Genomic DNA, 24,909 nt, shown 5'->3' with positions numbered 1-24,909 from the left:
CCAAGGGCCACCTGCACTTTTTCTGTTTTACTTCTGGCCCAGGCTACTTTTTAGCGGAGGGTTTTGAGCAACAATCCTGGAATATAACCTTTAAAAGCGTGTAGAAGATAACCTAATGTTTAAAAACAGGGAAAAAGGAATTCCTCCACAGTCCTGTAGCCTATTTTCAACTGCATTATTTTGAACTCTCTTTTCTTTATAATCAGTTCAAAACAGTGTCACCCTGGTCCAAAAAGACCTTTTCTCTTGGGAACTGAGTAAAAATACAAATTTATCATTATAATACAGGGCCACTGTGCACATCAGAATTCTTGAGGAATTGTCAGCAGGGAGATTTTTGATTTCAGATTTTCTAGTGAGGAATTAAATCCCAGTTTCTGCTCTTTTGAAGTGGAAGATAAACCACTGTGGGCTCCTGAGAGACCACCAAGAAATATTTACTTCAGTGGGCAAACGGAAGAACGTGTATTTCATTGCCACTGTGCAGTAGTAATTAGGCTTCCCACAGATGCAAAAACCCATGAAAGGCTGTCTTGGTTTGGGGCCGACCCTGAGTAGTTCACTCAGCTTCTAGAACATTCCAGGTACACATAACTAATGGCCATACGATTTGCGTACTCTAGGAGATGACAAAACAGGGGCAAGTGTGATGGCTTCTGCCAGCGTCTCCTATGTCACTGTGAGGGCAGTGCTCGGTGTAGTGGGGATCTTGCTTCCATGAGGGTTTTGTGAGACCAGAACCAAGGCTGCTGAGGTGGTAACATGACTGTGACTTTTTAAATCAGGAGAAAATGTTGACATTCTAAGCCAATTTATTTGAAAATTTCTTCCCCGTTTCCTGGGGATACTTGGAATCCCAAATCCAAGCACTGTAGCCCAAGTCCACAGACCCTGTGCCTCTGCGGAATCTGGTAAGGGTGGGCAGCAGGCCCGCTTAGTGGGGAGCAGAGGGGCTGCAGTTTGGATGCTGTGACAAACGACCCCAGGCATCCGGCCCCCCTCTGTGCTCAGACTTCCAGAAACGTCTCCTCCCTCCTTCTCTCTTCCCTGTGCAAACTGCCTTTAGAACTCATTTAGCTACAGATTCGCTCAAAGGCGGCATGTGCTTAGATTTCCGATGGCTGCTCCACGCGGGAGTAGCATTTCCCTCTAGGGGCGCTCAGGGTTATTAGCAAAATTGTCAGGCCTTTGTTCAAGTTCGGCTTTATTTGTTTGTAACAGTATCCACTGTCCTTTCTTAGAATTCTGAAGGGGATGCCCAGACTCTGACCGAAGTGGATCTCTTCATCTCCACTCAGAGGATCAAGGTGTTAAATGCGGACACACAGGTAAGCATTTAAAGATGGTTATTTAAAATCATGTAAATGAACTCCTCCCTTCCAATCGCAGGGGCCTTAGAGGAACAAGGTCTAGCTGCAGAACTTTCCCTCTGGGGCGGGGTGAAACTGTTGTTCCGAGGACAGTTACTCTGGTCCCTGGGCCCTGAGTGGGTTGTGGTTGTGGGATCCAGAGTGAGCTGGGGGCTGGGGAGCGTCAGGCCGGGAGGGTGTGCTGCTGCGCCTGCCATTAGAAACAAAATGAGGGGCCGGGAGGGGAGTTGGAAGTTTGTGTGCTCAGCAGTCAGGATTCTAGAATGGCCTGCCTGAAACCTCCACATGCCAGGCCTGGGGAGTCCAGCTGGAGGGTGGAAATCCCTTGGTGCCCCTCAGCCCCCGGCCCCCGGCATGGTGGCACTCCAGTGGGGAGGTGTCTTAAGATTCTCTCCCTGTGAACCGCGTGCCGCCAGCGGCTCATGGCTGACGGCGATTCTGCTCGTCTTCTCTGTGTGAGTCGTTGCATGAGGCTGCTGGTGGTGGGGGAGCCGGGAAACTGAGAGCTGAGGAGTAAGTGGCCATGTAAGATGTCAAGGACTGTGAGCTGAGATGGAGAGAGGGCGGAGCCGGGGTGGGGGTTAGATGGAGGGGCTGGGGCAGCCCTAGCTGTGCTCTCCACCTGAGCTTTGCCGTGAGAGGAGCTGGCCGCAGAATGAGACGAGGAAGGGGCCCCACTGACCCTGGGGACCAAGCTCGTTTCTGGGCCCAGAGGCCGGTAACGGCCCCTTGCTTCTTTGCCTTTGGCAAGTAATCTGTGTGGTGACCCTCCAGATGTGTGGGTTCCCTGTTCCCCAACACCGTTTCGCCTGATGGTGTTGGCATCTAGAGACGATCTTGCCTGAATTGCTTACAACGTTGGAAATGCAGGATGGTGATTTTCTAATTGTGTCACGCTTTCTACTTTTATTGTCTGGTGTTGTTCTGTGAAGAGAGCTTTTGTTTCTTTCCCCCTCTTTTTCTCTCTCTTTTCACCATGGACTCATGGATTGTTTTTTAACTTGTGTTATAGTCTCTTACTATTATTATTCTTTTTGATGCTCAGATTATCACACATTTGGCCAGGGACCTTCCAACTGGGTCCCGTGTGGTCTTGACCTCCTTTCTTCTGTCTGTGAGGGCGTCCTTGCTGTCTGAGACAGTAATGTGTTCTGAGCTCTCCTTTCACGTCCCTTGCCCCAGACCTGGAATCAGCTGTTTCTTTAAGGAGCGTGGTTTCTTTTAGTGGGGAATGATGTACAGAAACGAGGACCTGGGTGCTGGCTATGGTCATTGTTGCTGGGGTGTCATTGCTCTTGGGCCCTTGCAGTGACCAGAGCTAGACAGTGTGTTCTTAAGAGCCGTAAGTTCATACTTGTACCTCCTGTTCAAGACCAGCACTACAGGGCTCCTCCTCAACTGTCCCCATTTTCAGACTCCCCCGTGTCCTCTGGTGTCCATCCTGCTCCCAGCACCATCAGTGTGCTTTCTCATTTGCTCTCTCCTTGGATGTAGACAATGCCCATATCTCTGGGCTGCTGGCAGGAGCAAAGGAGAGCTCTCAGGTAGCAGATGCGTTGGGGTCAACCCCTCAGGGCCCAGTCGGTGGGAAAACCTGGTGTTTAGGGACAGAGGAGGCAGCAGGCGTGTCTTGGAGCTGGGATAGCGTCATTACGTGGTTCCTTCCCTGGGCCACTTCCAACCCCAGCGCCCCGCTGCCTGCCCCCTCGAGGCACTCAGCACACCCCGCCGTGGCCACTGCAATTCTGCTTCCTCCTCATGGTCTGTCCCCGTGTCCAGGCCTGGGCCTTGTCCCACTGATCTTTGTGTCCTGCAGCCCCACTCCCCTTGAGCCCTGCACTTGGTGAGAACTCAGGGAATCACCTTTAGCTGTGATGACCCTTGTAGCGGGCACACTTCACAGACTTGGACTTTGTTTCCTGATCTTTTGTTGGCAAACTCTCTGGACTAGATTCCCCCTCCCCCTGCTCTAGCCACCATCCCTCATCTGCCCACCTGTTGGGGGCCCCAAGACCACCCCGGGTTCAGTGATTCGCTAGGAGGCCTCACAGGAGCCAGCATGTAGTTGTACCCACGGCTGTGATTAATTACGGCAAAAGGTTACAGAGCAGAATCAGCAAAGGGAGGCTCCAGTGGAGTCACACAGGACGCACCGAATTCCCCCAGCAGCCAGTTGTGACAGCACTTGTGAAACGTGGAAGCTCATGGAGAATCAGTGCCCATGGTCTTTCCTGGGGGCTGGCACAGAGGCACCTTCTGCCCACCAGGCACCAAAGTTCCAGACTCCCGGAAAGCGAGCAGGCATGCAGCCTGGACCATACTGTTTGCACGGACAGCTTAGGCACGTTGGGCTTCTTACCAGGTGGGATGAAGGCACCCTCCTGAAATCCAGGTTCCCGGACCCCAGCCGAGGGCTGCCCTTGCAGGCAGGCCTTCTAAAGACAACATCAGGCCTGCTGCTTCTGCTGTTCCTTGTACGGCTGCCCTCTTGCTGATGCCCCTCCTAGGGCACTGCAACCCAGGGGTGGGAGTGTGTGCTTGGGGATGGAAACTGGGCTCCATCCCTGTGAACTTGTGGGCTTAGACAAGTTCCTGAACATCTCTGAGCCCCATTTACTCTTTCTGAGACCCCTTGCCGGACCCTGTGAAAGGGAGATGAAAAGGCCCAGAGCAGCGCCCCCACGTGCTAGCCAGGTTTCCCTCATCTAAACCACCTGGAACCCTTGGGGCTGGCCTAAGGAGAGGGAAGGGCAAGCAGGGTGAGCTGAGGGGGGTGGGATGGTGAAAGGTGAACTAACCAAGCACTGGCCCCGGCGGGCCTTGGCAGCACCATGGGAGTCTCTGTTGGGCCAGGGCAAGAGTGAGAAAAACCAGTGCTGGGAAGTGGGATCAGGACGGTGCTATAAGCTGTGGTCTGACCGTCTGCCTGAGGTGTTCGGGGTGACTTGTCTGGCGTGGGCAGCCATCAGTAGTTTGCAAGCTTGCTCTGGGTGCTATTAGGATGAACTGAAAGAGCGAGTTGCAGCGGGAAATTGGTTTGACTGAAAAATAAAAAGTATTGGCAGAGGGGCTAAAGAGATGGAAACAGATGAGAGACTGGCAACTGAAGTGGCCAGTCAGCACAGGAGAGAGGATTGCAGGCACGTTGGTGGGGACAGTCATGTTGGTGGCAGCCTCTGTCTGCGAGGAAGATGGCTTTGCTGTGGATATGAGCCAGAACTGAGGGAGAAGCACATTTTTGACACCTGGGGAGTGCTTCGGGTGTTTCTGGCAGTGGCCAGAAGTCAGGAGATGCTGAAGAGCCCCCGCTGACTATTTCCTTTCCAGTGTCCCTTCCTGAATGGTGGCTTTTATGGTTGTAAACCATCCCTATAGCCTTGGCCAGAAGCAATTCAGCTCGAGGAAGACAAACGTGGAGCAGTATCCCCTGCAAAAATGGATTCTGAGAGGAAGAAAAGGGCCTCAGAGATTGCAGAAACACCTAGTTTTCTTTTGTGGAAAAAGGACAAAGGCATAAAAGACCAACTGATTGGTTTCTCAGGGCCTTTGTGTGCAGCCTTGTTAGGTAGGGGTCACGGGGGAGATGCTCAGTGGAAATTCCTGTCAGACCACAAAAGCCATCAAGAGTAATGGACCTGCCAGGGGGCGAGGGAATTGAATGGCCGGAGACCCATCTATCCGAGTCAGGCAGGTTGCCTCAGTGTCCCCTGGCCCAGGCCCAGGCTGATTGGGCTCCATGGAAAGAACTAATCCTGGGAAAAGGCTGGCCTTGAAGCCTCCCTTCTCCACTCAGCAGGAAGCCGGGGCCAGGCACACACCTTGCAGGGAGGGGACACTTCTCCAGGGACATGGATGGCTCTGGCGGGGGCAGGGTGGGGATGGCTTCACCAGGTGGCTGGTTCCCTGTTCCTCCTCCCGCAGGGCCTGAGAGCCCCTGCCCGGCATCATGGCCCCACTGAGTGTCCTTTTGGAAGCTGTGGGGCTAAGGTGATTCACCTTAAAATGCTCTGTTCTCTAGAACAGTGGTTCTCAACCGCAGGTGACTTTGTCCCCCAGGGGACATTTGGCCATGGCTGCAAATATTTTTGGTTGTTACAGCTTGGAAGAGAGAGGTGCCACTAGCATCTAGTGAGTAGAAGCGAGGGTTGCTGCTAAACATCCTGCAGTGCGCAGGAAAGGCCTTCACAATGAAGAATGATCCAGCCCCAAGTGTCAGTAGTGTCAAGGTTGGAAAACTCCAAACTCGAGTGTTTTTTAATGGCTTGTTCTCCATACCATCCCCTAACACAGACCCACTGGTCCCTCTCCTGACAGGAAACCATGATGGACCACGCCTTGCGCACCATCTCCTACATTGCGGACATTGGGAACATCGTGGTGCTGATGGCCAGGCGCCGCATGCCCCGGTCGGCCTCTCAGGACTGCATCGAGACCACCCCTGGGGCCCAGGAGGGGAAGAAGCAGTATAAGATGATCTGCCACGTGTTCGAGTCCGAGGACGTAAGTAACTCACAGGCATGACGTGCCCCTCCCAATGGCCCAGGCCCTACAAGGGCTCTGGGATCCCAGGCGCCGTGATTGATGTTTCCATGGAATCAGTGATTTTTCCCTCTCTGAGTTTGCAGAGAGAGTGAACACAGTTGTATTTCACTTCATGAAATAAGTTCTTCAGGAGCTGTTTATGAACTGATATATCAGGGGTTAAATGTACTGGGGGAGCTATCTATTTGAAAAAATCCTTCAACAGAAGCTTTTTTCTCCTAAAATAAAATAGTCCTTGACTGACCTTTCTGTTGTAAAGATGCACATTTTCATGCCAGGGTTGCGTCCAGGGAGGCACATGTCTCTGAGGTTTGGCTTTGCTTTCGCTCGTGGCCATTTCACGTCATAACAAATTGAAAAGTAATTCTGAAGTTTAAAGTCCTGCAGACTTGCTAAGAGACCATAAACCCTTTGACTCCCTCCTTCAATGGGAGGAGCATCTTTCTGATCCTGGAATTGGGAGAAAGGGACCCAGAAGGGAGCAGCGGGAGAGAGGGTGGGCCCAGGTCTCTCTGCTGCCCACTATGGGCAGATCTTACTCAGGGCAACCAGGGAGGCTGGTGCTGAGCCTTTTTTGTGGATCTTGTCAAACAAGAATTTTAAAAAATTCTGTCTTCTCCGTGGACACTGGGAAAGGGCATTCTTATTCACATATGGACTTGCAAGTGTCTCAGGGACCTGGAGCAGTGGGGAGTGGTCCCAATATTTTCATGTCTGAAGACAGGCTTACTAATGATGGAGGCAGTAACCGTTTTGCTAAGAAGTTCAAGTCAACCAGAAGTGCTCTGAAACAACGGCATGTTTAATGGAGAGGAAATTTAAATACAAACCCACAAGTGTACACACCTGTCTGATGGTTGTCACACTGCGCTGTGTGTTGCTATGATGCTAAAAGCTGTGCCACCAGGATTTCAAATGCCAGCAGGGTCACCCATGGTGGATAGGTTTCAGTGGAGCTTCCAGACTAAGATGGACTAGGCAGAAGGACCTGGCCACCACTTCTGAAAAAAATTGGCCATGAAAACCATGTGAATAGCAGAGGAGTGTTGTCTGATGTAGTGCTGGAAGGTGAGTGGGTGGCGTAAAATAACTGGCCAGGGTTCCGCTCTGCTGGACACAGGGTGGCTAGGAGTCGGAATCCACTCGACAGCACTGATGACAAAAGTGCACACACGTATTCTTTTCACAGATATCTGTGGATTCCTGAATGGGCATTGTTGTGTGGCTTGAGGATGTCTTAGAGACCTGGCATGAGGGGATGGGTCCTTGAGAAGGGCTGTGCGTGATAGGCAGGGTGAGGCAAGAGGCACGCCAAGTGGCACAGGGTGAACAGTCTGCTGGTGCAAAAGTCATGAAGGGGCAGGGAGAGGACAGGTCTCCGAGGTGCCAGCCTTGCAGATGGTTGTGGGCAGAGGGTTCAGGGCAGGGGTGCTGTGGCCTCAGAGTTCTCACTTCAGTGGGAGAGAGGGCTGCGAGCACAGTATGGAGGAGCGGGGTGGTCAGTGGGGCCCCAGGTGGTCCTTGAAAGAGTGAAGGAAGGACCCACCCAGTAGGGTGAAGGGACACTGAGCAGCTGCCCAGAGGGCAGGCCCCAGATGTGGCTCCATCCATGTGGTCTGGTGACAGCAGAGTGTAACACCTGGAGAAAATGGAAGGCAGCATTAAGGACCCTTGTGGCCCTCTCTGAGTCTTGGTTTCCCCTCTGTAAGATGGAGCTCATTCTGCTCCGGCTGACGCCAGGGTAGATGATCCACAGAGGTGAAAGTGTCAGGGCAAAGTAGTGCTGGGGGTGTGGCGGTGCCTCCCTCCCCTTCTTTGCCCGCCTGCAGGAGGCCGCCTCTGAGTGCCAGCTGCCAATGCTAGCCCCTTGCTGAGGGCCCCGTGCCCACTCCCCACTGCCCAGGCAGGGCTCCTGGCCTCACAGCTGTGAACCCCCACAGGCCCTGGCTCTGAGCTTGGGGGCAGGGGTTCCCTTGTCTGCGGGGCTCCAAGGGTGCACCCCTATAGCCCAGGGAGAGTCCTCAGGAGCCTGCCGCCAGCCCAGGTGGGAGGGATGCCAGAGGCAGGGTGAGAGAGAAAGTGGGAGCCCACAGCATGTGGGGAGATGCCAAGGGCTGCCAGATTGTGCCCAAAGGAACCCTGGCATGGATGGCCTTGCTATCCTCAGGAGCTCCCACAGGCTGGGGTGGGGGTCCCGGCAGAACCCAAGGCAAAATCCAAGGGCAGAGGGCAGCCTTGCCAGGCTGTCGGCCTAGGGCTGAAGGGAGCTATGTTCTCGGAGCAGCCTTCCCAGCTAGGGGAACTTGGTCAGGTAGAGATGGACCCAGAGGCCTGGGGGTGTCCTGGCAACACTGAGACCCCAGTGGGGTGGGTCAGGTCCTGGCTTCCAGGTCACTCCCTCAGCCCCCCACGCCCTCAGGCCGCCTCCTTCTGAGGCCTGATTGCTAGCTTTGGCCAGAGCTTCTGCCAGTGCTCTGGGGATGTGCCACTGCTGGGTTCCCCACCACACAGGCTCCTCTTGTGTCCAGGCCTGTGGTGTCACCTGCGGTCCCTGGGCGCCACCTGGCGGTCCCGAGGTGCTGTGCCTCTGGCTGGGCCCACCTGCTGCAGCAGCCCCACCAAAATGCTGGTCTTGGGAGAGGACGGGGCTTGTTCCTGCCAAGTGAACCTCAGCTTGTCCATCCTGTCAGCTGTTCAGGGCTCAGCTGAGGAGGGCAGTAGCTATTTAAGGAAAGTCTGCCCTGCTCTGCCTCTGATCTCTGGCCCAGCCCACCTTTTTTACACAGGGCTATTCATTTGCAGCACCTGAATCATGCAATGTATAGAGCAAGAAAGGGATTTAGGCATTTATAAGGCCAGATTCCTCGTTTTCACCTGTTTTGGGGTTCTGTTGACCCAAGGTTTGCTGGTGCCACCCATGCAGAGTCCTCCTTGATGGCAGCTGGAGAGCTGGGTGGCAGCAGGGGCTAGACCAGAGCTGGGGCTCCTGCAGCCCAGGGCTGGGGGGAGGGGGCCCTGCTGTGGGCTGAGACGTCACCGTCACCGAGCATTGCCGTGCTCTTCCAGCTGCATAGCTGTGAGCATGCCTGACATTTTCCAGGAGCTCGGGGCTTTAGCTTTCGCCTCCCACCATCCCCTGTCTGCACAGTGCAGGCGACAGGCAAGGCCCTGGAGTGATTTTGCAGTGTCCAGGCCTCTGCAGCGTCAGAGATGCAGCGATGTCCACAGAAGTGGTTCCGCTGAAGTAGGAAGAAGTGATGTGCTCCGTGGGACCTGTGCTGGTGTCCCCAGGTCTCATGCTGCTCGTGGGCCTCAGCCTGGACCAGCCACAGCTCCCACAGGAGTGGCGGGTGCCCTGTCTCTCCAGCTGACGCTGGGCTCTGCTGCCGAGAAGTGAATATGGGGTAGACAGCTAACGGTCTCCATGACACTCCCCAGAGTCCACATCTCAAGTCTATTTTTGGAATAAGATGGGTGGAAAGAAAATACAGTACAGCCACCAATGAAAGCAACAAAAATATGATATTTAGCAAATAATTCATCATTTTCCCAGACTTTATTTGAAACTCTGCTTTGTCCTGAAATGTCTGGGACTTAGAGCAGTTCAGGTGGGGGCAGTCAGAACCAGGCCCTGATGGGGACAAGGCAGCAGAAGGGTTCACCCCATGGCGACCCACAGTGGGGTGCTGGTGGAGATGAGGTCCCCAAGTTTCTCTCTCATTCTTGTAAGTCCAAACCAGGGCACCCTGCAGGCTTTATCTGTGCACCTGCACCCAGCCTTGCTGCAGCCCCTCCTCTCTGGGTCGCGTGGAGCCTGTGCTTCCGTGGGGGTCTCTAGTGGGCTTCTCCCTGCCCACAGGCCCAGCTGATCGCCCAGTCCATTGGCCAGGCCTTCAGTGTGGCCTACCAGGAGTTCCTGCGGGCCAACGGCATCAACCCCGAAGACCTGAGCCAGAAGGAATACAGCGACATCATCAATACCCAGGAGATGTACAACGACGACCTCATCCACTTCTCAAACTCGGAGAACTGCAAGGAGGTGAGCCATACCTGCGACAGGCCACGGGAAGCCATGTTCCACTAGTCTCCACTCTCCACGCTGAGCTCTGGGCGACCTGAGCCGGGCAGCCTCCGCGGGAGCTACCCAGTGCTCCCCCCAGCTCGCTCGGTGGGGAGGACGTGAGAGCAGGCCTTCCCAGGGCGCTCACACCAGTCCCGGTCTGCACAGCAGACTGAAGTCTGCCCGAAATGGACATCGTGCTCCTGCCTTCAGAGCTGAGGCTTATGTGAAATGAGGTGTGGGTGTTGTTGTAACAAAGAAGCTGATTACAATCAGTCTTAATGACCTAGAAAATGTGCCTTTTAATGCTGCTATTATCATCTGCTGGTGCTCAGCACCCAGGAGACATTCCTGAAAAGCATGTGGGAGGGAGCAGCTTTAAAACAGGGAGCCTGGGTGCTCGGCCCAGGGAGTTCGGAAGCTGCTAGTAGTGGGGGCCTTAGCTGGTTCCAGTGGGCCTGCTCAGGGGTCCTTAGGAAGTTCTCCTAAGACAGACGCCCTGGGGATGGCCATACCCTGCCTGCTTTTTGAATGAATGAATGATACTAGATTCCTGTGAATGAGTGAATGGATGAATGAATTATCCTGACTGCTAAGTGAATGAATGAATGACCTGACTGCTTGTTGAATGAGTGAATGATCCTGGCTTCTTGCTGAATGAGTGACAGGCAGCTTTCTGAGAGTGACCCTTGAGGCAGAGAGAAAATAGAAGGACTTTTCTAGGAAGAGCAAAGGTCGGGGGCAGGGTTTGAGTCCTGGAGTCTGAGAACATTCCTCTGGCCTCTGCTGGCCTGGGAGGGTGAGGGGAGCAGGAGCTAGGACATGGGCTGTGCTTGAGGCTGGGGGAGTCGATGCTGGCTGTGGGAGGGGAGGGAGTCTGTGTTCCCAGTTCCCTGGATTGTTGGGGGGCCCCAGGCGGGCTTGGGAGCCAGAGCCAGATGAGGCCAGGCCTAGGGAGCAGGCCATGATGAGCTGGCCTTGGTTCCGGAGGCAGGGCTGGCACCACTGGGCTCAGGGGCATGCTGGTTCTCTGGTGGGTGCTGGGCAGAGGCCCCGGGCACCTCTCACTCTGCTGATTTCCTTGCAGTTGCAGCTGGAGAAGCACAAGGGCGAGATCCTAGGAGTGGTGGTGGTCGAGTCGGGCTGGGGCTCCATCCTGCCCACGGTGATCCTGGCGAACATGATGAATGGCGGCCCGGCCGCCCGCTCAGGGAAGCTGAGCATCGGGGACCAGATCATGTCCATCAACGGCACCAGCCTGGTGGGGCTGCCCCTTGCCACCTGTCAGGGCATCATCAAGGTGAGTGCCCTGGGCCCCCTGCCCGGGGGTCACCAGCTCTGCCTCACTTTCTCCTCGCATGTTGTAATCCCCACTTGACCCACGAGAAAACTGAGTCCAGAGAGACCCACCTAGTGACTGTGAACCAAAGACTGTACCACATGCTGAAGTCACAGAAGGACCTGGGCTGCTCCTGGGGGTGGGGAGGTGACCTTTGGTTTCACTTAGGCCAGTTCTGAGCCACATTGACCCTAGGCAAGGGCTGAGGACCTGGAGATGTAGGGTGACCAATTTGTCCTGGTTTGCCTGGGACTTTCACAGGTTAGCACTGAGAGTCCCCCTTCCTGGGGAAACTGGGAGGGTTGGTCACCCTGCATGGATCCAGTTGCTGGGAGGTCACTCTGACCGTCTGACCCCATGAGCCTGCAGCTTTTGGAGGTGCTGAGCTCCCTGTCCCTGGAGGGGGTCATGCAGAGGGACCCCAAGCAGGTGGGACCAGGGGCTTTCAGGCCTGGCCACTCCAGATCTGTAAGAGCCCCGGGACAGAAAGCTCAGACAGGCCACTCCAGGAGGGGCCTGTGCTCTCTCCAGGGTCTCCAGGCAGTGGCTCTGATGGCTGGGGGCAGTCCTGTGGTCCTCTGTCTGGGGTCTGACCCCAGCTCTCTGGCTCATTCCCTCTCTACCCCGCTGTGCTCTTGGTGCTGGAGGAAGAGCTTCCCTCCTCCCTTGTCAGCCTGAGAGATGAAGGGCATTCCCGAGGCCAGGACACTCCATGAGTTGGTTCTGGGAGTTAGCCCAGCTAACCCAATAGGTGACCGACAGAAAGGTGTAGACAGACAGACAGACGTGGGAGAGGCCTCAGTCAGTAGTGCCAGAGGCTCAGTCGGCCAGGACCCTCCCTCTGAGGGCTGCAGCTCCCAGGCACTGCCTCACCTGGGCTCTGTCGGGGGGGTGGGGGGGTGTGTGTCTGTGTGTCTGTGTCTGTGTGTGTGTGTGTGTCCATCCGTCCAGAGGAGCAAGCTGAGCTGCAGCTGAATTGAGGTTTGGGCCCCTCCTCCTGCCTTCCCACCCTCACCAACCCTAGAACTGTGGCCTAGGGTGTCTGCTGTCCTCTCTGGGGCCCAAGGTCAGCCTCGGCTCCAGCTGGCCCTGTCTCAGTATAGACACCGGAGCCTCCTGCTCACTGATTTTCAGTGAGCTTCTCCCTCCCCTTCCTCACCCCGCCATCAGCACCAGAGCCCATCACTGGAGGATGTTTTGAGGAAGGTGTCTCCACAGCCCTTCCACACAGGAAGTTCTCCTCCTACAGTCAGTGTGGGGAGGGCCCCTCCCGAGAACCGCCACTGAGGGTGACCCTGGCCTGGCCTGTGGGCCCTGCACGGTGGTGCTCAGAGCTTGGCCCCTGGCTCCGGGAGCAGCTTGCTCTCTGCTGGATCAGAGGGCACACACTGCCACCTGGGAGACCCAGCAAACCTGCATACGGGTCAGGGTGATGGCTTTACCCCCTCACAGGGGGATACTGAGGCTGAGAGGGGACTGCCTCCCCTGGGCTCATGCCCCTGCACCGGGGCTCCACCCCGCCAGTCGCCTCCTCCTCGGCCCAGGCCTGTGAGGGTGTGCTTGCAGACGGCGTCTCAGGCCCACTTGTGACTCCTGTCCTCTGCTCTGCAGGGTCTCAAGAACCAGACGCAGGTGAAGCTCAACATCGTCAGCTGTCCACCGGTCACCACTGTCCTCATCAAGCGGCCCGACCTCAAGTACCAGCTGGGCTTCAGCGTGCAGAATGGAATTGTGAGTCCGCCCCCTGCGCCCTGGGCCGCCTCCACCATGCGCGTGTGTGTAGGGCCTGGGTGTGGGGACCTGGGGGGCAGCTTCTGTCTGGCGGGGCCGGCCCAGCCCCAGCACCCTGGCAGGCCCCAGCCGGGGTCACAGCTGCCAGCAGCCAGGTCTGGAGCTTTCAGCCAGGACAGGCCTGGGCAGGGAGGGAGGCCCGTGTGTGGCCGTGGAAGGGGCACCCTGGGCCCTGCGGTGGCGGTTCTCTCCCATTTGGGAGAGGCAGGGGGCTTTCCAGCCACTGCCTTCTGCAGACACACAGCCAATGGCGGCAGCAGACTCACCTTTCAGCCACAGATCTCCGCTCAGTGTTCATTCACTTATTCATTCACCCGCTCAGAGCCATTTGTGAGGTGCCTGCCCTGTGTCAGGTGCTGTGCCAGGCACTGAAGAGGCAGGAGGGCTTCCAGGAGGAGGTGATTCTGGGCTTGAGTTGGTTTGCCCAAACATCTGTGCCTGTTCCTCAGGCCAAAGCTCTTCAGCCCAGAGTTCCCACCGTCTCTTCCACCTGCATTTGGCTGGTGTGAGTTCCATTTCCTTGGTTGTTTCTCATGCAAAGGTCCCAGTGGGGACGTGGCCACAGATCGAGGACAGAAGAGGGGAGGCCAGTCATTTCCAGATTGCTTAAGCTAGCCCTGGGTATTAAAGAACTGAGGAAGAGATGGTGCAGTGGGTGGGAGTGGTGTCGGGGAGGGTGTGCGTGCCCATCCACGGCCACAGAGGAAACACATGCAAGAATGTTCTAGAAAGGCAGCTGTAAATGAGACAAAACTGCCCTATTGCTGTCTGGTACAGAAGCTTGGGGAGGTGGAGGGAGCTGGGAAGAGTCTCAGGGCTTGGGCCCCAGGCCCATTTTTGTCCCTTCTGCTAGAGCACGCTGCTGCTGTCACGCACATTCCCCAAACCTCTGCATGGTGAGAGTTGAATTCTCGGTCATGTCACAGTCCAGTGTGGGAGGGGGCTGTGCTCTGCAGAGCCACTCAGGGGGTCCAGGCTCGCCCTCACCTGCGTTTTGGAGGCCTCACTGGCTCCTCTGATCTGCCTAGCAGCTGAGGGAAGACAGGGCCATAGATGTGACCTTGGCATTTCAGGAGCAATAGGGAAAGGGTGTGAGGGCATCTAGCCAGTGTTGGCCATACCTTCCTAGCTGTGTGACCCTAGGCAAGTCACTTAACCTCTCTGGGCTCTCCTTAAAAGGTGGTCGTAAAGATTACCATAAAGTACACTGAGACGCCCAAGGACGGCCCCCTGGGCCCTGATTCTGCAGAGGGGAAAGGCCCCTTGGCACTTGTACCCAGGCACAGGTGCCTAGCCAGGTTGTCTGCATCCCCTTGGGGACTTCTGTCGGGAAGAGTGCATCTGCCATGGGAGCTGGCCAGCTGGTGGTCTGGCTGCTCTGTGTACACGTGTCCTGGGTACAAGCAGCCACCCCAGCTAATTTAGGAGCTCTGCGGGAAATCGCCCGAGGTCCCTTCCTGCAGCTGCTGAGCTGGGGCATGTGCCTGGGCTCCACACTCTCAGAGGGGCTGAGAGGGGACTTCTGACCTGCCTCTGACATCCTGAACCGGCATGCAGGGCAGGCGGATGAGGGCGAGGGCTGTCAGTGACCCCGGCAGCCCCCGAGAGGGGCCCTGCAGTGCAGGATCCCGAGGGCAAGCGGCCTCATGGGGCCCAGCCTCTCTCTCCTGCATGGCACCGGGCAGCTCACCCAGCCTGGATTCATGGTCTTTGTCTGTACAATGCTGCTCAGTGCAGCGCAGTCACACTGTGAGCCCTGCGGGAGGACAGCATGTTGCATCCGGGTTGGGTTTTCCGACACGGCCGGGCTCCTGTGTGCAGGCTGAGGGGGCTGCCTGCTCTGGGGCCTATGAATCCAGGATAGACCTGATGCCCCCCACCCCGTCCCCAACACTTTCCCCTGTCAGCTCATTTTAATCCTCACAACAGCCCGAGAAGGAGCACCAGGACTGGTAAGGAAGCTGGGGCGCAGAGAGGTTTGGTAACTTGCTCCAGGTCACACAGCTAATGCGGCCATCCGGGACTGTGGAGAGACAGGGAAGAGGAAAAGAGACAAGGAAGGGGAGGGGCTGTGATTTGTGTTTTGTGGGGACTAAATTAAAATGAGCAGGAAAGGACGGGGACCCCGGCCCTGGGAAAGTGGTGGTGGGGACAGGTGCAGTGCAGCCTGAGGTGAGGCTGTGAGCCTTCCTTCTCAGAGACCAGGGGAGGGGAGGCAGCCAGGCAGAAGGCAGAGTGATGGGGGCTCCCCTGGGGAGGTGCCAGAGGGGTCTCTGCAGGTGGGGGTGGGGGTGCCAGGTGGTGTGAGGGGCCAGGAGGCTGAGGGCAGTGAGGAGGTCAGGGGGGCTTGCAGAAGGTTTTGGGGTGCAGGGATCAGGGTAGCAGCAGATCTAGGCTTTTGGGGCCTGGAGCTGGGGGAAAATAATACCCAACTCTGAAGACAGCATTGCCAGGGCCGCCCCCGCCCAGGTCACAGATGCACAGGCGGGTCCTGAGGCAGAGTGTCGTCTGTTTCCTGGTCCATCTGCCACTGGTCCAGGGTCCAAGTTCCAGGGTGTGTGAGTGAAACTTGGGGCCAGGCGGCAGTGCCGTAGATGAGGAGTGGCCCAGCCCAGAGGTGGGCACTGGCAGCTGAGAGGTAGGGGCTGTGGTGGCTCTTGGCTTCCTCCCAGGTACGAGGCAGCTTGCTGTGGGAGCGCCAGGGAGGGTTGTAGACAGAGCAGATGAATCTGCATGGCTTTGTCCCATCCTGATCCATCTCCCCAGGGACCTAGGAAGTGGGATGCGGGCAGCTGCATCTCTGCCTGGCCCTATGGCAGTGGCCTTCGGCTCAGCCATGCTGACCCCATCCTGCGCCTGCTCTGTGAGCACCCGTGCCTGTGGAGGGTGGAGGGGCTGGCCATCCAGGCTCGGCCCCCACGGCATTCAGAGGCACTTCTACTAGGCAGCTGCCACCATCGCCACCTGTGGCCCGGGCACACCCACTGCCTGGACTGTGTCCAGTTGTCTGTGGTGGCTGATGAGTGCTACGGGTTTCTTCAGTCAGCCGAGGCCTCACGGGAGGAGTGGGTTTGGGAGAGCATTCAGGAGGCCTGAGGGTGCTGGCCACTCCTGTCCAAGGGTTTGCTCTGGGCATGGAAGAGCCATCCCTCAACCCTCACATCATGGTCAGGTTGGGGCCAGTGGCCCCAAGGGCCCTGGACCTCAGCTTCCAGCCCACCTAGCCTTGGCAGAGGGGCCTGGCCTGGGAGCTGTCCCCTCCTGTGTGGTCTCCTGCTGCCCTGCAACAGTGGAGCTCTCCCCTGGGCGTCGCCTCTCTCACGACCACTGGGCCTCCTTGTCCCCAGTGCCCAGTGAGGCTCTCAGGAGTCCCCTCCCACCCTCACCAGGCCCCACCTGGAGTCCTGGCTCCAGCTGGCGTGGGACAGCCACGGGGCAGCCCCTCAGCCTCCACACAGCCTGACCACACAGTGACCGTCTGGGCAAGTGGTGGCGGGAGACCTGGCTCGGAAACGGCATTTGTCAGCACCTGCACGGACCCCTGTGGTTTTCGGCCCGATTACTGCAGAAGCATTTGCCGTGGCAGGTGGCAGGCCTTAACGTGCAGGGTGAGCAGGGAGATGAAACATGGCCCAGCACTGGGCGTCTGGGTAAAGCGGGTGCTGTCATGTGAGAGGTGAGAGGGAGGGGCCCTCTGCACAGCTGTCAGTGTGTGCGTTTGTGAGCATGCGTGCCTGTGTGTGTGTACATGTGGGTGGGGTGGGCCACCTGTGCCTCCTGGGCCCCACCTGGCCTCATCCTGGGCTTTTGTACATCCCATCCTTTCTCCAGAACAAGAGGACCCGTGTGGCTAAGAAGCCGTATTACGTTATGGAATCTGCCTCTCCCACCCCCACCCAGTTTTCCTTAAGCGCTGACTCCGGGACATCTATCTTGCCTTATTTTCTTGGGTACTTTTTAGTTGTGGTAGAATACAGTTACCGTTTAGTGTACAGGTCAGTAGAGTTAAGTACATTCACATTGTTGTGCAGCCAATCTCAAGAACCCTTCATCTGGCAGAACTGAAACTCTGTCCCCATTGAACACTGATGCCCCCCTTCCTCCTCGCCCAGCCCCTGCGGCCACCCTTCCACTTTCTGTCTCTGTGAGGCTCACTGCTCTAGGCCCTCACGTGAGTGCAATCATACAGTACTTGTCCTCTTGTGTCTGGCATAGTTCACTTAGCATGATGTCCTCAGGGGTCATCCACGTTGGAGCAGGTGTCAGAATTTCCTTCCTTTTTGAGGCTGAACACCATGCCATTGTTCGTGTGCGCCATGTTGTGTTTCTCCATTCAGCCGTCGATGGACACGTGGAGCGTTTCCCTCTGGGCTGTTGTGAATCGTGCTGCTGTGAACGTGGGTGTGCGGGACGTCTGTTTTCCAGTGTGTCTTGTTTCATTGTTGCAAGTGCTCCTAGACCCCCAGTCCGTCTGTCTGGGCTCAGTTCTGGGAGCCAGGAAATGTAGACCACCCACTGGGCAGGCTCTTCCCGCACACCTGGGGCATCCCTATGGAGCTGGTCCAGTTAGGGAACGGCATTATCATCACCGTTTCCCAGATGAGGACTGAGGAACAGAGGGGTGAGGTAACTTGCCCCAAGGCTACCAGCTGGGAAGTGACAGAGTGGGGATTGGGTCCGAGGCTGGCCATTCTGGAGAACAGGCCCACTGTCCACCATCAGACACTTGTGCACGATATCAGGGTGTCAGTGGGCAAGTGCACGCATGGATATGGTGGCATTTGTGAGTAGTACAGAGGCTGATGCGTTTGTATGTCGGGACTGGGGCGTTGGTAACCAATCAACAGAAGTGCACATGAGGCCCTGGTAGTGGCTTCCGTTGTGGCTGGCCAGGCAGTCCCTCCCCTCACTGAGACCGCAGGGACCACCATGCCCACTGACACTGGTGTGCCACACACACCAAGTTCCCCTGAGTCCCCTGGAAAAGTTTGCTGACATCTGAGTTAGTTTTGCACAAGTGCTTTTTCCATTTTCAGCTTCATTACACCCAAAGTACAATGCATTAGTTTGCAGACAGGCTCTAGATGACCCAGTTAACACTGTTTCTAAATGGATCCCTCCTCTCTCTTCCCGAAACACCATTCAAGAAATCAGGAAGTCTCCAGCCAGGGGGCACCAGCCTTCCTCCTGTCAAGTGCCCCCTGTGACGTTAGAACACCCCACGGCTGAAGTGGTTCCTGTGGGGCGGGCCTTGTTTGGGAAAGCCAGCCGCCATGTGTGTGCCCCTCCTCAGCTCTTCCTGCTCCCCTCCCGCCCCTTCTGCCAGCCTGGCCCCAGATTCCAGCCAGGTCACCCCCCAGGGTCTGAGTCCAACCTCCTGGCAACCCCCTCTTAAAAGGCAATGCCATTTTCTCCCTCTCCCTCTTCCGCTCCCTCTTCACCTTTCCTCAAGTCTCCATGACCAGGAAGGAAGCTGCCACCAGGGAATTAATCATGCACCTTCTGCAGAGTGTCCCAGCTTCTGTCAGGAGCAAGCAGGGCCCTGCCTCACACTCACTCAGGCTGGGAAACGAGCAGGCCACCCTGGAGCGCCTTCTTCAGCATCTTCACAGCCAGTTACCCTGAGCACAAAACCCGCTTAAATCATTCGGGGTGGGGAAAGAATAAAAGTGCATCCTTACCGCTGTCTGGAGTGTTTGGGCCGTTAGGGAAGCAGGGCCTCCACTTGGCAGATGGGTGTGCCCCCTTTCTGGAAATGGGTGGCCTCAGGTCAGCCTATTTCTCTTTCTCTGCCCATACCCTGGTCCGAGTGCTTGAGTTCCAGGGCTGTGACCAGGTCTGCTGCAGGACTCCAGGTGCCAGGCAGCAGTGGCCTTGTGCTGTGACATCAGTCTGCACATGTGTCTCCTTCCAGAAAGAGCAGGACCCTGAGGGCTGGGAGGGAGCCTGAGGGCTGGGAGGGACCCTCAGGGCTGAGAGGGAGCCTGAGGGCTGAGAGGGACCCTGAGGGCTGAGAGGGAGCCTGAGGGCTGGGAGGGACCCTCAGGGCTGCAGGTACCATGCCAGGATCTGCACACACATCGTTTGGAAAGACCTGTTGAGTTTGTGACAACGTAAAACTTACAAAACAAATGACAGATGGGAAACCTGTGGTGGTGCCAGGGTCAGCCTGTGGTCAGTGGCCTTTTAAGCCTATCTCAGCGTTGACAAGATGCCATGCCAGGCCCTGAGGGAGAGAAGGGTGGGTGGGCAGGCAGGGTGGAGTGGTCAGGTCTAAGGGTGGGAGAGTCGGCCCCAATGGCCCCAGAAATCAGATCCCCAGCCACTTGAGCAGGACTGGCGGCAGGTTGGATGAGAGGTGGCCCTGACACAGGCTGGAGTGCCTGACGTGAGGGTGGAGGAGTCTTGGGTAACTCCATTCCCCACGGCTGTGCCTCCTGCAGGCAGGGTGACCTCTTAGAGTGCAGACCAGAATCACCCTTCCTGACTCTGGGTCAGGGTTCCCTGCCTTTTCAAGTCTGAGGACCCCTAAAAAGTCACAAAAACCTCCACAGGACCATGGCTCTGCTGGTAGTCTTTTCAGACCAAGGAAAGTGTAAGGACAAAGGCTGCTGCGAATTCAGTGAGGCCTTTAGGAGACGTGGGGTGGGCCACTGGGCACTTGGGGGCCAGGGTCCTGCCAGCTGGGCCTCCTCCGCCTGCTCTGGGCTCCCTCTTCCTCATCCTCAAGCAGGACTGGTGGGGCGCAGCCCTCCGGGGCACATACATAATGGTGAGGAAGGGGCTTCAGGGTCCCAGTGATGCTAGGATGCTGGTGGAGGTGCCTGGGCTTGGGTTGACAGGTGGGGCAGACAGGAGACACCTCCAGTGGTGGCTGTGGTTGCTCTCAGGAAGCTCAGCCCTCGGGGCGCTGCCATCGGATGCCTGCCTCTGCCCCTGCGCTGTCCGTGGATCAATAACACAGGTCCTTGGAAGCAGCTGCTGTGGGGAGAGGCCTGGTGCTCCCTCCCCCACCACCTCGCCAGGACTTCAACACTCCTCCTACCTGGTGCTTTCATTCCTGTGCCTTTCGTGGGTCCCCCAGGGCCTGATGGAGCCCCCCGGGAGCCCCCCTTCTCTCCGAGAGCCAACAGTGCTCGCCCTCGGCTCTCCTCTCCCTGTTGTCTGCATGGCTGTACACGTTTCTGATGACTCGATCTTTAGTGAATTTCACAGTCTTGGGGGCTTCATCATCATTTCCCCAAACTCTTTCCATTTGTCAACTCACAAAATCATCACCTCCTTGTGAAATGGGAATGGTGACTATCTTCGCTTGAAAGAGGAGCAGAGTGTGGCTGGCAGAGAATCTTCTAGAATGTGCTTTCCCTGTGCACAGCTCCAGCCCTGCACACTCCCCTGACACAGGAACAAAGGCTCTGGGATGGCTAGGGGGGCACACTGCACCCTGGGGGAATCTGAGAGGCCTGATGATCCTCCCACACGCCGTTTTTAAACAACACGTTCCACGTCATAAACCTTCCCATTCATGGGTCAGCAGATGGCATGTGGAGCATTTGTCATGTGGGGCTTCTCCCTCTGCATGGTTAACTTCCCCCTCCCATCCTTGGGGACAGCAGTGAGTGCTGGCGGGTGTGGCAGGATCTTGTGTGCTAACCTGACACACGTGTCTGCTTAGATTTGCAGCCTCATGCGAGGGGGCATCGCGGAGCGAGGTGGTGTCCGTGTCGGCCACCGTATCATCGAGATCAATGGGCAGAGCGTGGTGGCCACGGCCCACGAGAAGATAGTGCAAGCTCTGTCCAACTCTGTTGGGGAGGTAAGACTGTGCTGCCGCCGCCTTCCTTTTCCTGGAGCCACAATCCAAGTCTAGGGGCATCTGGGCCCATACATTTCCATGACCAACATCTGACCCCTGAGGCGGGTGTATGAGATGCTCAAGAAAGCCATTGGTCCCCACCCTTCTCAGGAGAGCATGTCCATACCGGGTCTCAAGCATGTTCTGCTTGTTGGTGTCTTCCCACCTTGACCTCTGTGAGCCAGCCCCTCTCTGGGCAGCCCTGGGCATCAGCTGAGCTGGCTGGGCTTGTCTCTCACCCAGAGAGGGCCTGTGACAAGGATGAGCAGGATGGCAGATGGCGTTTTGCCATCCTGTTCGGCTCTGTTTGTGCAGCACATGGGAGGGCAAAGGTCGGGGATAGAGGTCCTTTGACACTGTTTCTGGAACTGGATCGTGCATGCTCAGTCTGGGAGCCCTGGCCTCTGCAGGACTCCCCTGCCAGCGCACGAGGCTCTGGCTCCCCACAGAAGTAGGGTCGCCCCGTGCCTGCTGTGTTCCTGCCCACAGAGCCGGCCAGCCGTGGCTGCTCCTCCTTTTCCTGCTTAGCTGCTTTTAACCTCCCTTCTTCTCTAGTTCTTTCTGGCGTCAGCGCCATGCTAGCATGAGGATGGACGAGGGTTCAGAGGGGAGGGGCAGTTTTCCTCAAGGAGCTCACGGTGACCAGGGGGACTCAGGGTGAGAAGACGCTAGAGTGGGTGATACTGTGGTGTCTCTGTGGTGTGCCTGGGAAGGAGGCCTCACGCAGTATGAGTGAGTATGTGTGTCAGGGTGAGTGAGTGGGTGTGAAAGGGGCAGTCAGAGTGAATGGCGTCAGGGTCTCCCTGGGAGAAGCATGGGAGGCTGAGATAGAGCTGAAGAGCTGGGTTGGCGGGGGGACAGCTGTGAAGGGTGCAAGCGCTGGGCTGGGGAGCTTGGGTTGATTCTGAGGGCTGTGGGGACCCCCAGGGGATTTTGAAAGGGGCAGTGGCATGCTCAGACCCTGTGACAGCATGGGGAAGAGAGCGTGGGTTCTGTCTTTGCAGCCTGTGGGGTGGGGCAGGCTGTGGCTTGGCCCCTGGGAAGGGTGCTGTTTCCTGAGGGGGCTTCAGATCCTTTCAGATTGTGTTTCCTGGCTCAGTCAGCATACTCAGTATTTTGTGACTCTACCAGGGCTGGGGAGGAAGCCAGCTTTCCCTGGATTGGTGGTCGCTGACGGCTGGCTCTCAGGAGGGAGAGGGGCCAGGTAGGCGCCATTAGTCCCCTTTTACAGATGGCTTCAGAGAAAGGAAAACCCCATTTTCCTAAGCACACGCTCGGAAACTGCTGCCCCACTCGGCGCTCAGCCTCATGCCTAGGAAGAAATCCATCAGGTGGGGAGCAGGGCCTGCGACAATGAGACATGTTTCCAGCTCTTCAGACCTGAGAAGAATTGATATTCAGAGGCATGAAAGCAGGCTGAGGGGGTGTGAACCCTTTCAGCCTGGCCAGCCCGGCCAGATCTCCTGCTGGACTGGCCGGGGCTGGGGGATTCAAGCACCTGCCTGCGTTTCCCATCGTCCCTGAGCACATTTGGAAAACCAGTCCCTGATGAACAAGACTTGTTCTGATGAGCCTTGGGGGTGGGTTTCAGATTGAGGAACTACAGAGAATGAATCTTTTGATGGAAAAAGCCATCCTGGGGGCATGAAGGAGCTAATCTAAATTGATCAAATGGATCCTGGTGGTGGGGGAGGGTGGGGAGCATGTGCAACAATAAGAAAACGTCTGCAGAACTGGCCTGTCTCGGTTGGTCGGAAGAGGGCCTGAGACTTGCTTGCCAGAAGAATGGCAGACCTGGGGGGCGGCTGCACCCCTGGCAGCCTCCCGCTAGACGCGGGAGGGTGAGGCCAGCAGCACCCAGGCCGGCCAGACCTCCCAGAACCGCGGCCCACGCGCAGAGACCTGAGCCCGGCGGCCCTGCTGCAGCAGAGCTGAGGGGGTAGCAGAAGCACAGCCCAGCCCCCTTTGCCTCCAGTGGTTTAGTTTCTTCCTGCCCCTGCCCTTGAGGGATTTTGGGGTGCATGCTCCATGCGGCCAGTCTCCCTAGGGAGCAGTCTGGTGTCTTGCTTGGGCACCCGGCCCCCTCGGAGCCAGGAAGTGAGGCCAGGCCCCGAAAGTTCATTTGCTAACTGACCCCCAAAGGATGTGGGTCCTCAGAGTGTGGGTTCCCAGCCCCAGAACACGTGCCTCCCCCAGCTTCGAGGGAAGGACTGTGTGGCCTTCTCCTTGTCCTCCTCACCGATGCCAGGCCCGCACCCTGCAGTGTCTGCGGAGGCCTGGGCACCCCAGCCTGCCCCAGCCGACTGGGCAAACTGTAGTCTCAGTGAAAAGTCCGATTTTTCACCCCTCTGGTATCAGCTTGAACAGAAGGGAAGACTAGCACTTGACCGTGTGTGAAACCCTCTAAAGATCTGGGTGGGGAGCCCAGGGCAGAGTCAGGAAACGCCTCCTAGATCCCTGTGGGCAGGTCCTCTGCTTCCTTCTCTCTACAGCTGGTACTTTACACAGAAAACCCCCGGGGATTTTCACATCCAGCCTGGGAGGGATGCATGGAGGGAGGGGAGAGGTGAGGAGGGAGGGCCAGCCGGTTCAGCCCGCCTCTCATTGACAGATCCACATGAAGACCATGCCTGCTGCCATGTTCAGGCTCCTCACGGGCCAGGAGACCCCGCTGTACATCTAGGCCCGCAGGAGCGGGAGGCCGGACCCAGGACCTGACCCTTGTCCACACAGCCCACCAAGGACACTGGCTCCCCTGAAGGGCGTGCCCTCACCACCTACCTTTTTTTGGACAAAAAGGGGTATGTCTTTATCAAAGGAGAGTCACAGGAACCAGTCTTTGTAGAATGGTCAAGTATTTTGCCGCATCCTGAATTTTCTTGTTATGACTGCCGAGCGTGTCTGTTTGCCCCTTTGTGGTGTGGCGTGTGTCTTTCTCCCTGAAGCCTTGGAGAGCGGACGTGGGTGCCTCCGGAGGTGGCTGTGAAGGGAGTCTCCCAGGACAGTGAGCTCCTGGGGGTGGCAGTGATGGCCCCGCTGGCTCCTTTGGCTGGGGGTCTGGGTTCCTTCGGGGGGAGGGCACCCTGACAGCCCCAAACAGGCTGACTCTGCCGCTGCTTCCTCGAGGGAGCTTGGACAGCCCAGCTCTCAGGATGTGACTTGTAATTGCATTTGGGAACATGTGATTGTATTTAACGAGAAAGGCAACGTTCCTGAGTTAAATAAAAGATGATGGCCACCACATCGAAACTCCATATTTATTTAGAGAATACCACTGTTCTTTTATTTTGACACGATGTTCTTCAGACTTTAGGGTTTTCAGATGACCGTCACCTGTCCTGAGTCTCTGTGGACTTCCCTGGGCTCCCTCCCTCCCTGCGGCTGCCTCTCCCCACAGGCCTCCCCACCCAGTGGGCCGCGTGCCCGCTCCTCCTCCCAGGGGCAAGGACAGCGGCGGGGCATTGCCCTCTGTCTACACACATGCATCCACACACGAGCTCCCCCACAAAAGGAAAACAAAGCCCTCACCAGAAAACTCAACCTCTGCCATCCCCGGGCAGCCAGCAGTGGGTGCGGGTCCCTGGGGAGCCGGCGCCACGGCCGCGAGCAGTATTAGAGTGTGTGTAGATGAAGTGAAACGTAGTCTAGTTCAGTCCTTAGCGATCAATGTTAACTGACATCATTTTGTCTGGAAGTCTCTTTTTTTGGCCCAGGCCTTGGAGAATACACTGTGACTTAAGAAGCCTTACCATGCAGTAACTAAAGCTTTAGGATTACTGTATTCAAGGAGTGCCCTGTGTGTTGCATGCAGCCGACCTTAGGAAGACTCGCTAATATCACTAATAAACCTGAAGTCATGATGAAAAGCTGTTCGTCCGGCTGGTTTGTTAACTGAGGCGGGATGCCCCACTTTCCTCTAACGTCCCGCCTCACACCGTGGCTCTTCAAGGAT

At 56.9% G+C, this 24,909-nt stretch overlaps 1 protein-coding gene across 21 annotated transcripts in view; it reads left to right on the top strand.

Annotated features, from left to right (window-relative positions):
• APBA2 (amyloid beta precursor protein binding family A member 2) overlaps positions 1-24,823 on the top strand; it is a 225,730-nt gene extending 200,907 nt beyond the window's left edge. For 20 of the 21 annotated variants that reach the window (XM_023651572.2, XM_070231239.1, XM_070231212.1 and 17 more), the window contains 7 exons: positions 1,242-1,328; positions 5,685-5,870; positions 9,772-9,951; positions 11,060-11,272; positions 12,923-13,042; positions 20,778-20,918; positions 23,569-24,823. In XM_023651572.2, the coding sequence (XP_023507340.1) occupies positions 1,242-1,328; positions 5,685-5,870; positions 9,772-9,951; positions 11,060-11,272; positions 12,923-13,042; positions 20,778-20,918; positions 23,569-23,640 (999 nt within the window). In that variant the 3' untranslated portion in view covers positions 23,641-24,823. Of the gene's footprint in view, positions 1-1,241; positions 1,329-5,684; positions 5,871-9,771; positions 9,952-11,059; positions 11,273-12,922; positions 13,043-20,777; positions 22,162-23,568 lie in introns of all 21 variants that reach the window. The other variant, XR_011424409.1, reaches the window with a different exon arrangement.
• Positions 24,824-24,909: the final 86 nt, after the last annotated feature.

This window comes from Equus caballus, chromosome 1 (assembly GCF_041296265.1).
Source record: "Equus caballus isolate H_3958 breed thoroughbred chromosome 1, TB-T2T, whole genome shotgun sequence".
NCBI classification, from domain to species: Eukaryota; Metazoa; Chordata; class Mammalia; order Perissodactyla; family Equidae; genus Equus; species Equus caballus.
This window is presented reverse-complemented; position numbering and strand designations above follow the sequence as displayed.